This window comes from Amphimedon queenslandica, unplaced genomic scaffold (assembly GCF_000090795.2).
Source record: "Amphimedon queenslandica unplaced genomic scaffold, v1.1 AMPQUscaffold_13522, whole genome shotgun sequence".
Taxonomy (NCBI): domain Eukaryota; kingdom Metazoa; phylum Porifera; class Demospongiae; order Haplosclerida; family Niphatidae; genus Amphimedon; species Amphimedon queenslandica.
In genome coordinates this window covers 278,838-292,003 of record NW_003546242.1, presented here as the reverse complement: position 1 = coordinate 292,003, position 13,166 = coordinate 278,838, and the positions used below count along the sequence as shown (strand labels likewise).

Sequence of the window (13,166 nt, the reverse complement as noted above, 5' to 3'; positions counted from 1 at the left end):
TTTATGTTTGGTAGCGCAGGAGCTCTCTTTCCTGGTATAGCAAGACTGCACTGAAAGTTGTGGCAGTCGTATTGCTTTGGGGTGATTCCTACTACATTGTAAGTAACACAACTGCGTTACTTATTAACTATATTTGTGAATTAATTGGCCAAATGTTTTTTTGGTTACCTCTTCTCTATCTTCACCAGCTAAATATCTTTCCTCCTCTAGTTTTACTCCCTCCTCTTCCATACTTGATATTCCTGTACTCCAATATCTATGGTATATTGGTATAATAATGGAATAACAGACCCGTACCACTAATCAAGTTTTCACATGGTCAAAATGGAGGACGACATTGAAGAACATGCCGAATGGATCCAATTATTTGCGTGGACGGAAGCTACGCATGCGCAATACTGACTTTATTGTACTTCAAATAAAATAATTATAATGTTGATAAATCAAGCAATAAAATAAAAACCAGTTGAAACATAAACAATTGCTTGCTCAACAACTCTTTTGCTCTCAGTTTACTCTGTTTAGTCTACAAGGAATAAGCAATACTAATAATAAATGTAAAAAAGTACTTCACATTATTGTTTACAAAGAATTTTATAGCCTATTTTCATCTCTAAAAATAACTGGCTAGGAATGTCATTCTACAGAAACAAAAATAATTTTATACAGCAAAAATAGTTATTACTGACCTGGAAATATAATGGTGTAAGATGAAGTAGTGTCAAGTGAAATGTTATCTGGTTAAAAGAAAAAAATTAATTCAAAAATAAACCTTGATTGCAAATGCTGTATAGTGGCCCAAAATTTTTGCTAAATTTTCAGATTTAAAAAAAAGCAGAAATTGAATACTTAAAAATTAGAACAGACATGCATTAAAAGGCATTGTGATTCCGTAAAAACAGAATGTGTAAATGTAAATTTTATGGCAAATAATTCACAAAAATTTTGGGCCACAGAAATGTCAAGCTACAAGGTACACATATGCCACAATTAACACTATTTTTTGCTGTGGTGATGCCACTTGCTTACCGTGTATTTAATTGAGTTATATTCAACATTCTTTTCATACATTGTAAGTACTATAACACCTTTTCTGAATGTATTCCCTAAAATTAAAAAAATTCAAGTAATCATAAGGAATGATGTACATGTATTACTAATGTTATTAACAATAAATGTCACTAATGAGTCAGTATAACTTACATCGCAATTACTTTACATTTAAAACCAACTGCACAACTAGTATAGTCCAGGGAAGATTTCGTTCAGCCACATATACGTATTTACAACCCTTTAACCAGAGGGTTAAGCAATACAAATAAATTTCATAATGTATAGCAAGAAATTTTCATGGCCCAACAATTTCACAAATTCATCCAAAAATCCTTAATTTTCACAATTTTCTGCCTTTTGGCCATGTCAAAATGCATTAAATTTATTTTTGCCAATTTTATTTTCGTGAATTATTTTAAATAAATTGCAAAATTCATAATAATTTTGAGCCATGAAGGATTCTAGCTATACGATACCAATTTTGAACAACATACTCAACAGCTCAACACCCATCTCCAATATTCTATTTAGAATAAGATCATTAATGATCACAATTCTTCCTAATTTTAAAATACTACTAATGTAATCAAGTGTAACGTGACTTTGGAAACCTAAAGAAATAATTAAAATAAATAATAACAATAGAACACAAAATAATCCTACAAACATCTCCATGGAAATACAGCATCCAGAGTTTGGTCCACGACAATGAACAATAACTGATTTAGCTTTTTGTGACATTCGAAACTACAAAACTAAAAAAGAAAGAAAATGGTTTGAGAATGCAAAAGTACTGTAGAAGAGGAATATATCACCACTTTATTTATTTAATGCATGAATAAAAAATTTACGAGCATAAAAACCATACTATACTGAATCCAAAAATAACTATAATTATATACAGCTTACACCTCAAAATAGTACCTACTTGAGCAGTTGAGCTCTTACTACAAGTGTAAGCAAAAACTCGTGAGCAGCCTCTTGTGCTCCAATTTGCCAGCAAGGTAAAATGCCTATCAAAATAATTACCTTATAGAGGGAAACTTTTGAAGGGTGAAAATTTTCGCATTATTCAAATTGAGAAAGATTGTGCAAAAATTTAAATATTCGAAAAATTTAAATTTTGGCAGGCGTGGACAACCACGTCTATTATTGCATGTTGCCCATAAAAATGGCTTTTTTCTGTTACTTTAAGTGATCTCAAGTGTGATAGTGCTGGTACAGTCCTCCATGACCCCAAGGGACCCCTGTCAGCCTCCACAGTAAAGCTGGTACGTCTTTCATCTTATTTCCCTTGAGCATACAAATTCACGTGTGAAGGGTGGGGTCAAAAACCACGCACATATGTGCACTTGTATGAAATTTTTAATTTCTAAATTTTATTCTAAAGCCCATTTCAATTTTTTTCGAAAATTTGCACTTTCAAATATTTCCCTCTATACAGTATATGAAAATAGTAGACATCTACATTGAAGGTATCAAGCCCCACTACAGGCCATGGTGGGGCACGGTAGGGGTTTTGAATTAATTAATAGAATCACCACCTCTGGGGCCACCCCCTTTAGTCAAATCCTATACCAACTCTTACTAAAGGACCCTATTAAACTACTACTCAAGTGCTACTGAACTCAGTTCAAGTGTGTAAAATTTGTAATTTTCAAAACTAACTTGGTCTTACTAGCAAAGTCTTCCAACAGGCCTTCTTGAAGCAAAATCCCTACTCTGGGGCCATCTCAGAGTGACGAACCCCTTATTAAATCCCACTATATTCCCCATCATGGTACTGAGGCTTAGAATTGACAGGCGCATTACTTACATGTACAGTTCTGACATCACTGAGTGAATAGGATGGAATGAAAGAAATGACTATAACTCAGGATCTTCAAGAAGCCCATTGTCTCACACACATAACAAGAAGATACATCCTACATGACAGTCATAGTATAAAAGACATAATTTATGACAGTCTGAAAGTAAAAATACCTAATGCAAGTTTCTTTTAGTCCAATCAATGACCCAACTCACGCAAACAAGTACCCAAACAACCTGAAGCCACAAAGACAGCACTAAAAATATGAAAAACACTCAGTTACTGGCAGCCATTTTGTCAATGAGGGCAATTTTTGGGAATAAATCCCGAATAATGTGGCAGTGGAAGGTGCTTAAATTCACAGTATGACAACTTCTTAAAAGCTACTTTAGCATTAGAGGAAGAGGAGTATTCAACCAGAGCTGATATACCAGCAGGAGGTAGAATGATACGAGACAGAGAACCAAAGGGTCCAAATAATTCAGTTAATTCTTCAGTGCTGGTACCAAACGGGAGATTCTTCACTAATATAACATTTTTGCTTCTTCTTGTAACCTCATCTTTGTCAGTATCAAACGAGTTAAGCTTCACACTGTGTGATTCTAGAAACTCTCTGGTTTCATTGACAAGTTTTGTTTCGCCAAGAGCTAATCTAACAGCCAGTGACTGAGTTGTATGAAGATCCAATAGTTCACTCTTTCTCACACCAAACTGATCAGCAATGGAATCAGCAACAGCATTAGATCCTACAAACAGAGCATTCCAATTATGCAAGCTCCGAGCCTCTGCTTTCAATTTTTCTTTTTGTTTCAACTTAAATGATGACAACTGTGTTTCAGAACCACTACTCTTGACCACACTTGCTTCCTTATTTGGAGGTTTCGAGGGCAGCAAGTGTAAGAAATACTTTACCGTCTAATTCTGAGAATGCTTTGACAGCACGTTCAGGGAACATGAATGTTACATATCCCAGACCAATGGAGGATCCAGTGCTCTTATCAACCAGTAAATTAATCTCAGATAACTGACCATACTCTTCAAATAACTCAGTCAGTTCCTCTTCAGTAGTTGAATATGGAAGATTACGAATCAACAGTCGACCTGAGTCTGCTATTGACTCCACAGTCTCCTCATCTTCCTTCTCTTCCCAGGGCCTTTCATTCTTCTCTTTAACAATCTTCTCTTTTGACGCAGTGTCCACCAGTAGCCCTATAAATTGTCTACCCATCCTTCCTTTATTTCTCTTCATTGCTTCTTTCAAGTCAGTCTCACTCATTACATCAACAAAGGCCAGTCCACTGCACTTCTCCCTATCATCTTTCAGTAGTCTGATGTTTGATAGTTGGATTGGAGAGAAGAACTTGTGGACATGTTTCTCTGATGCATCATAAGGGAGGCCTCTCATACTAATGGTGTGGAAGAGAGGTGGGGTGGCTCACTCTCTTCCTCTCTCTTCTTCTTCTCTTGTTTCATCTGTTACATGTTTGACAACATTTGATTTAAGAAACTCTAGATCAGAGATTGAGGAAGGAACTCATTCTACTACAATAAAAAGAATACACAATAAATCACATACATTGTATATTAAGTAAAACATACATGTACATCAATAAGCAGGGTTTCCCATAGGGTTTTGGCATAGTGCTCATGTAGCTTTTTGTAAGTAGTTTATCAAGTTAAGTCAGAAATAGGGCCAAAGACACTATACTATCTATAGTACACGGTATTCAATATAAATCACAAGGAGAGAATTCTCCATTTTCTGATACATATGCATCTCATTGTGTTGCTTGAGCTGAGTCCAATCCAATTTGAACTTCTTAATAAATTTATTAAAGTTACTCAAAAAAGATTTTTCCATTTTTATCTGAATCTGATACATATAAATGTACTTATGTTGTCTAGAAAGTTTGAACTGATACTGATAAGTTCATCTTTGTAGAATTTTTTAATTTGCTCAAAAATTGGGCCAAAGTCTCGTATACTACAGTAGAGGGATTTTGGCCAAATTTTCTCCCATTTTTATAGTACACACATGTACTTACTACTTACATTATGTAGAAAGTTTGAATAAATTCCAATCAAGTTTAGACTTTTACAAAATTTTAAAGTTGCTAAAAAAACTAGTGAAAGTCCACGTCAGAATATTTTTGTCAAAAATTACTAGGAGAAAATTCTTCATTATAATTTTTTCTAATGCACATACATGTCCTTATGTTGTGTATCAACTTTGAGCTGATTCCAATAAAAATTAGATTTTAAAGTTGTTCCAAATGCCAAGATGTACTGTATTGTACTGCTTTCCAGCCCAGAAAGCAAGCTTTTTAGCTCACTTAGTATGCTTTGTGGGAAACCCTGTGCATAAGTAAAGACTTAAATAACCAAAGTAATAATAGTCTCTTACAATTATTGTCTTCATCTTGACTGAATACCACTTCCTTTCTTTTTGTCATTTTCTTATAATCCTCTAAGGTGCCCTTCCCTTCATTTGACGACGTCTCTAAGGAACGCCCACACTCATTAGCAGCAAGAAACTCCATAAAACCAGGCTCTGATTTTAGTTCCTCCAGTTCTTTGACAAGTGATGCTAACTGACTTTGATGAACGTCTTCATTGAGCTTAAGTCCCTTACTCTTCTTCTGTACCTCTTCTTCAATACTTAAGTCTTTAGAGAGCTTCCTCTTTTTTACATAAATCTGATTAGTCAAACTGCCGGTAGAATATCTGCTCCAAGGATGAGGAATGGAAGAGTCCCTAAAAGACTTTGCTTCAATGACTTCAATCTTTGACGTGCCAATATAAGTATTGTTGAAGTACTTAATAGACTTTTGGGCAGAAAATGTATCAGAATAACCAATGAAGGCAAATTTACGGAAGGTGCCCAAACAAGTGTACATCAATTTAACGTCTGTTATCTATAAAAGAGAAATACATGCATCACATGTACATACACAACTATACATGCTATAGCTACTGTGAGTAGTATATTACACATATAGACAACTTGGTGCTAAGTATGTTCATACGCTCATCAACAGTGATCATGGATTTGGGTCTCACACAGTAAAAGCATTAGCATGCATATTTGCAAATATATTCAAAATAATTTGCGTCAATGTTTTAATTACCTGACTACATATAGAGAAATATTCTTTTATTTTAGTTTGTGATGTTTTGGGAAGGTTCTTCACCAGGATTCTGGATTTCTGGACATCTTGGTTCTTGAATAAAGTACACTTGAACAAGTGGTGAGTTTGAGCACGTGGGCGCACGTGGGTGTGTTCTCAGGGCGTGGTTTGTCATAAGAGACCGCACCCATATTCAATGCTGCAGAACCTAGCTGTGCTAGGATGAAAGATTATAGAAAATATTTTAAGTACAATATTATATGCAGACTCTTCTTTTGGTAAGACAAAAATTCTATCCTTTTTATTATGTCTTTTTAATAGCTGGGTTGATCCTTTGCTATGGGTTGGTTGTCGCAGAAGTCTGGCTCATTCTGACCTGTATCCTCATCCTTTTGAATGTGACTCATTGTATCTACATGAGAAATTCAATGGGTAAGTTACAAATTTTAGCTAACTAGGCTAGGAGGGAGGTGTGGGCAAGGACTTTTTAAGGGGCGCACTGGCACCCATTGTTGACCAAGATACCGTATAGCTTGAAATTTTTGTAGAATATAAATTTCGTGGTTCTGGGCAGCCCATGAAATTTAAACCCATGAAATCATTGAAGTCCCATCCCCTTACAGGCTATGTAAACTGTCAACTACAAATTTAAACCACGAATTGCCCCACTAGGAGCAAACCACGAATATATCGACATAAAAAAATTTCAAGCTATACGGTACACCCACTAACTGAGTCAATCTGTCAATGAAATAATAATAAATGCACCCATTATCCTAGAGTAGCCTGTTGGCCCTGCACTCATGCAGCCACAGCTTTCTGATGCCCCTGGTTGGAACCAGTCTCACATAGCGAGACTCAGAGGGTGGGTTTGGCTACACGAGACTAGGTTTGAGCTGGGAAACTTTTATTAGTAATTTCTTTTTGCTATTTTACTGATAGATACTGGTCAAACGAGCTATCAACTAGAGGCTCAGCTAATGTAAGGCTGTGGTGGGTGATACTGAAGTGTTTTTGGTGGAGATCATTACTAATTCAATTCCTAGCATTACTACTGGTAAGTTTATTATATCCTATAGCTGAAACTGTACTGCAACTTATATGATGATAATTGGTGTTGTCTTTACAATTCTCCAGTATTCACTCTCCCTCCTTTCGATCATCTTGATTTTATTAATAAGTAGCTGTATTTATGGTACAATCAGAGACATTGGGTTTATTAACTGATTATTTCTCTCTTGAGACTCCTACACCAGAGGATACTAATAATGTATATATTTATGCTGCTCTCCTTATATTAATGTCTGCCTTTCTGATCCTTCTTAATCTGGTGTTTTATGTTGGTCGTAAATTTGGAGGAATGGTCCGGATTCTTCTAACCAATGCCATTTATTTTAAAGTAATTTTGTGTATTGTTACTTTTTTTTGCTAATCAGGTATTATCCTTAAGTCAGTGCACATTGAGTCATGTGACTATGGGCCATGTGATAAATATAGCTTCAAATGATGTCCATCGCTTTGATGAAGTTAGATAAATTTTATGATATTTTGTGTTACATCCTTTTTGTTGCTTTTTTAGTGCATATTATACTTTCCGTTCTTTTTGGTATTTCCCATTCATTTATTTGTGGTGCTATATCTTTTATATTTAAAAGTACAGTGGAGTTCCATGATCATTGTTGGAGTGATACTAGTATCACTGCCAGTATTAATCTCTTTATCTGTTATTTACTCAATATTTAGGTTTGTCAATAACTTGCTTTGTTTTGTCTTTTTGTTACATTCTTCTTTTTATGCATCAAGTACATGTAGTATTATTAGTACACAATAAATGTAAGTGTTGTATCAATTTCTAGCAAGTTTGTATTGGCACTGATTATCTAGAATTGCGTATATAACTATTACTGTGATGATGTTAGGTTTAAAGCAGCTAAAGTTACTGATAGAAGAGTCAAAGTTATGAATGAGATAATCAGTGGACTTAGAGTCATTGAAGTATATGGATGGGAATATGCTTTTAGTCAACTGGTCTGTAAAATAAGAAGGTACACATAACTATTACAGTGATAACAACTTGAGCTTTTTTGTAGGGAGGAAGTGTGGGATGTATTTAAAGGCATTATTGTAAAGCAGTTGAGTGTTGCTTATGCTACCAGAATCCACAACTTGTTAATATATGTATTGCTCTCTGTATTTTTACTGACTGGAGGTGACTTAACTCCTGGGATTGTGTACAGTGTCTTTGCTCACACCATCTTTCTCCGCTTTACATTTAGTTATTTTTCACAGGCACTTCTGTATCTGCTTGAATCACGGGTTGGATACAAGAGAATTAAAGTAATTATTGGTTATTAATTTTATTACATTTGTAATTAATTATAGTCATAGCTGGGTTTCCCACAAGCATTCGATGTCAGCTAAAAGGCATGCTTCATGAGCTGACATATAAAGCACTTTATAAAAAATCATAAAAAATCCCAATTTGATTAGAATGAGCTCTAACCTTCTACACAACATAAAAACATGCATATATATCAGAAAATTATAGCAACATAAAATTTTTTTCTAGTCGTTTTTGGCACTTTGGATGTAGTACTACATGTATTTATATACATGCAAGTATTGAGCCAGATTTTTTGAGCACAAAAGTTCAATTATGACTAGAATAAGCTTAAACTTTGTACACAACATAACGACATATACATGCATAGAAAATCTAGCTGTTTTTGGCAAAGAGTACATGCATTTGGTCCAATTTTTGAGCAACTCTTAAAATTTTTTTAAATATTTTATTTTAGTCAAAATAAACTTGCACTTTGTACACAATATAAGGACATATATTCGTATCAAAAAAGGTTTAATGGAGAATTTTTTCCCAGTCATTTTTGACAAAATTTGGCCAAATATCCTGTATTTTTACTACAGTGCATGGTATTTGGCTCAATTTTAGAGTAACTTAATTATGATCACATTGAGCAGAAGGAGCTCAGACTTTTTACCCAACATAAAAACACGTATATGCATCAGAGAAGGAAATTAAAATCCTTGTCATGCTTAATAAAGTTTGACAAAATACCATTACGGGATATTTGCAACTTTTAAAATCCACTGACAAGAAGCTAAACACTATGCCGAATCCTAGCTGTGAGAAATCCTGAGTCATGGGTAATACTAATAGTAAAAACTTAACTTATATTGAGCATTAGTTGCCGCATCCCTCGGTGAAGTCTATTCTGTAAATCTCTATCAAATTTCAGCTGCTTCAAAATTTTGCCTATTACTTTTAAATGTGACTGACCCCATGTCTGTATTCTGTAACAAATAATAGGTCTTTTTGTTACTACCAGAGTTAGAGGCATTCAGGAATCAATGTACACTTTAAGCTACATGTACGTTATAATGATTGCCATGTTATTTTTATAAATGAAAAATAAATATGGTGATTTTCTACTTACAGTGCCTTTAAGCACTGATGTTAATGCTAATGGAATCACAGTGATGGCATCATGGTCCATGAGTCTTGATGATACAACGTTACAAAATATCTATTTAATATTGATCAGGTTCTTAACATCTACATGTGTTACACTTTCATTAAAATGCTTATACTGAATTATTTGTAATAGAGGTTTTGTTAATTGCTGCTATTTTTTGTATGTAGCCATTGCTAGCTGTTGTAGGAGCAGTTGGATCTGGAAAAGTATGATATTAATACATGCATTTATGGTTTTTTATTGTATTTCTTACATAGTCCTCATTGCTGCAGCCTGCAGTGTTTATTGAAGGAGCTACCAGTTTTAAGTGTTACAGTATCAATGAGAGGAACAGTGGCATATGATAATCAAGAGGTGTGTGTATTCTCAACCAGTTTTAGAGAGAATATACTGTTTGGTTTACCATATGAAGAGGAATGGTATAGGACTGTTGTGCATGCTTGTGCTCTTGAAAAGGTAGCATTCATTTTTTATTAACGTTATTAGCCTCACCCATGCTTTACGTAGGCGTAGGACTAGGTTATTATTTTGTTATATGACATATCATTATAGGAGAATGGTGATATCATGACACTAGTGGGAGAGAGAGAAATAATACTCAGTGGGGGTGAAAAGGCTCGAATCAATCTAGCAAGAGCTGTCTATAGAAAAGCTGACATATGCTTGCTCGATGATCCTTTAAGTGCTGTAGACTCTGCTGTCAGTAGACATTATATTTGAAAAGTAAGCAATGTGCATTAATGATGCATGGCAACATGTATGTAATTCAAAGGTGAGTTTGTGAACTGTTAGCAGAAAAGTGTGTAGTGTTAGTACCATATAGCGGAAAATTTTTGAGGATAAAAAATTTTGCAGATTTTTTCATGATTTGCGAAATTAAATTCCTTGAAATCAATTTAATATGGTACAAGATGGCAGATTAGTGGAAATTTGCGAAAATTAATTCCGCAAACTTCTGGATATGGGTCATTCGTGAAATTCATTATCCTCGAAAAAAAACCGCTATACGGTATCACATCAGACTCAATATCTTGAGCAATATCACTCTGTATTAAGACTAGTAAAGGTTAGCAATAGTGTAAACCATAATGAGTGTTATACTGTAGGGTAAAACTATACCATGTGAATTGAGTAAATATTATATTGCTATAGGTTTTATTATTGAGTGTTTTTTCAGTTCAATTTACAAAAAGAGATTTGCCTGATGAAGTATGATATAGTGGCATTTTCATTTTCACTTGTATTTTGTATTCGTATTTGTATTTGTACTTCAATGTATTGATTACCTGACCACATTTAGAGAATTGCTCCTTAATTTTATTGCTTGTTGCTTTGCTGAAAAGATTTTTCACAATGACTCTAGACATTTTAAATGAACAGTTTGAATACATGGTGGATTGATAGTCTCATGAGACTATGATGGAGATATGCAGCCACTTGATGCAGCATATCTATGTTCAGACCAGGTCCTCACCATGCTATCTGTCTCAATCTCTAACTTAATCTACTGCTTTTCTTCCACTACAGTACAGTGGTACTCTCCTTATACATGTACAAGGAGGCAAAAATTTCAAGAAGAAGGGAGCTAACAAAAAATGAACAGAAAACTCAAAATAAAAATAATTATTAATTTTTATCGATATTCACTATTGGTAGTAGTTTGTGTGGTTGTTCTTTTCTGTGTCTATCAATCAATATCTTCTTTTTATTTTTAAGAGTATTCACCAGGAGATGAGGAGCAGTGATTCCAGCTTTAATCTCAATATATTCAAGCGATGGATGAATGTAGATAGTTTCATATGTATGTTGTACTAGTTCTATCCAGTTAGGTTGAGATGAATCATAATTAATATCTCTACACACTATCCTCAGTAGTTTGATGGTTGTATGTGACTGTAACATGTTAGTAACAGCAGGTAGTACCTGGTTCATAAAACAACGGTGTCATTATTTGTTTCTTCTCTGCCCCACTACAGTTACTGCATGACTGATCTAGTGTGAAGTTCACTTTAAGTTCTGTGAGATTGTTCTTTCGAGAGATAACATTAATAAAAGTTTTTAATATCTCTTCATTCAGTGAAATGGATACACTCAGCTGCTGTAGACTGGTGTTGTGTCTGAGACCAGTTGTTAGGAACGACAGGAATGAACTGGGAACATCTATGTCATTATTAATCTCAAGGTATTTCAGCATTTGGTTGTGTGTGAGCATGTCTTGTAGACTGTTACATACCATCACAACACTCAAAGCTGTCAGTAGATCTTGCATTAACATTTTAAGAATAAGAGGAGATGAAGAGCTACCTATATCAATACTGCTGGTGCCTTCCTCCTCCAGACTAATGTGGCTGGTGTATACTCGGCTATCCTCCTTTATCTTCACACTCAGAGCTTTAAGTGTAGTATTGGTTTTTAGAATAGTAAATAATTCAATAGCACTATCAGCTGTGTCTAGTGGTAAAGAAAGTGTCTGTAGACTGGGATGAGAGAGAAATAGAAGATGTGGTGAGTATGGATCATGTAGTATCAGACAGTGTAATCCTTTTATATGTGGAAGGAGTGATGATGTCATCAGTTTACTACTCTTCCATTCTCTTATCCCTAGAGCAGTCAGTGGTGTGTTCACCTCTACTATATTCAGTGTTGATAGTAGGAGTTCATATGGTATGTACAGTGAAAGAGCTTGTAATGTGTTGTTGTCCTTTAGTAACTGCTCTAGTACTCCAGCACATAGAGGAGGAGGAGGAGCAAGAGGATCATGTATTGTTAATGATGTTATTGTTTTATTTCTTGTTACTCCTCTAATGACACTGATAATGGTACTTGTTATTTCATTCCTTCCACTATATTCAATCTTCATTTCTTGTAGTGTTGAATTCATTTCTATACATTTCTCAAGTTCAGTGCACTTGCCTGAGCAGTATGTATTGTCAACTGTTGGTATAGTAGGATTATCCATTAATAAGTGCAATATCTTCAATTGAGGAAGATACAAAAAACTGTAACAATACAAGACAGGGAACATATTGACCTTTGTATAATTCACAGTAGCACTCCTGAATATTGTATAGAAGTGATGATTGTAATAATTTGTGCATTAATTCATCAGTAACTTCATCCAACCATGCCTCCAGTCTCATACACTGGTTCTGTAGTGAGTTATTAGTGGTTAGGTTAGCAGTGAAGACTGATAGTGATTGTTTAGATACAGGCCCCAGGTGCAAGTGATTCCATGTTGTATTGGAATAGTTTACACAATAACTGAGACACAACCAGTCAAACGATGATAATGATACTTTATAGCTACTACACATATTTAGACACAGTGAGCGGTTGTTGATTGATTGTGCTAATACTTGACATAATGTTGTGTTCTGTGATTCATACAGGAGTTGAAGAAGAATGAGAACATCATCAAAATCATCAGAATTGATATGATCAAATTGTCCAATCTTAGGGTTTTGATAGAAGTAGGAAAGATGACAGGTCTCAAATCCAGACAATGGTTCTCTCTCACACTGTAAGTCAAGTTGTTGTTTATTAAAATACTGTTGATAGCTCTCATGTTCAAGGTGAGTTAGACCTGCCACAAACCTCAGACACATTCGAAAATGATCATCATCAAAGTGATCTTTAAACATTTCCTCTGTCTTATGCTCATGCTTAGCTATCCACCATGCA

At 34.7% G+C, this 13,166-nt stretch overlaps 2 protein-coding genes and 1 pseudogene across 3 annotated transcripts in view; 1 reads left to right on the top strand and 2 right to left on the bottom strand.

Moving 5' to 3' along the window:
• LOC105312107 (origin recognition complex subunit 5-like) overlaps positions 1-231 on the bottom strand; it is a 3,385-nt gene extending 3,154 nt beyond the window's left edge. The window contains exon 1 of the mRNA XM_019998174.1: positions 169-231. Within this exon, the coding sequence (XP_019853733.1) occupies positions 169-231 (63 nt within the window). The remainder of the gene's footprint in view (positions 1-168) is intronic.
• A 3,413-nt stretch (positions 232-3,644) lies between these two features.
• LOC100634216 (probable RNA-binding protein 19 pseudogene) lies at positions 3,645-6,076 on the bottom strand (annotated as a pseudogene).
• Positions 6,077-6,152: 76 nt separating this feature from the next.
• Positions 6,153-11,567, top strand: LOC109582962 (multidrug resistance-associated protein 4-like). 2 transcript variants are annotated; one of them, XM_019998088.1, is made up of 13 exons: positions 6,153-6,269; positions 6,313-6,423; positions 6,934-7,052; positions 7,176-7,390; positions 7,428-7,517; positions 7,571-7,734; positions 7,911-8,036; positions 8,082-8,328; positions 9,653-9,691; positions 9,743-9,941; positions 10,038-10,208; positions 11,202-11,401; positions 11,462-11,567. In XM_019998088.1, exons 1-10 carry the CDS (start codon positions 6,214-6,216, stop codon positions 9,827-9,829), a joined length of 1,254 nt encoding a protein of 417 aa, XP_019853647.1. In that variant the 5' UTR covers positions 6,153-6,213; the 3' UTR covers positions 9,830-9,941; positions 10,038-10,208; positions 11,202-11,401; positions 11,462-11,567. The 2 variants fall into 2 exon arrangements, with proteins under 2 accessions (XP_019853647.1, XP_019853687.1); XM_019998128.1 differs by lacking the exons at positions 9,743-9,941; positions 10,038-10,208; positions 11,202-11,401; positions 11,462-11,567 and adding an exon at positions 9,320-9,554.
• Positions 11,568-13,166: the final 1,599 nt, after the last annotated feature.

What these genes read in the sequence shown, in the direction of transcription:
- LOC109582962 (XM_019998088.1), top strand. Translation starts at nt 6,214, where the DNA reads ATGAAAGATTATAGAAAATATTTTAAGTACAATATTATATGCAGACTC. An exon ending in ATGTCCATCGCTTTGATGAA is followed by an intron (nt 7,518 to 7,570) that starts GTTAGATAAATT and finishes TTGCTTTTTTAG; the next exon opens with TGCATATTATACTTTCCGTT. An exon ending in TTGGATACAAGAGAATTAAA is followed by an intron (nt 8,329 to 9,652) that starts GTAATTATTGGT and finishes TTTTGTATGTAG; the next exon opens with CCATTGCTAGCTGTTGTAGG.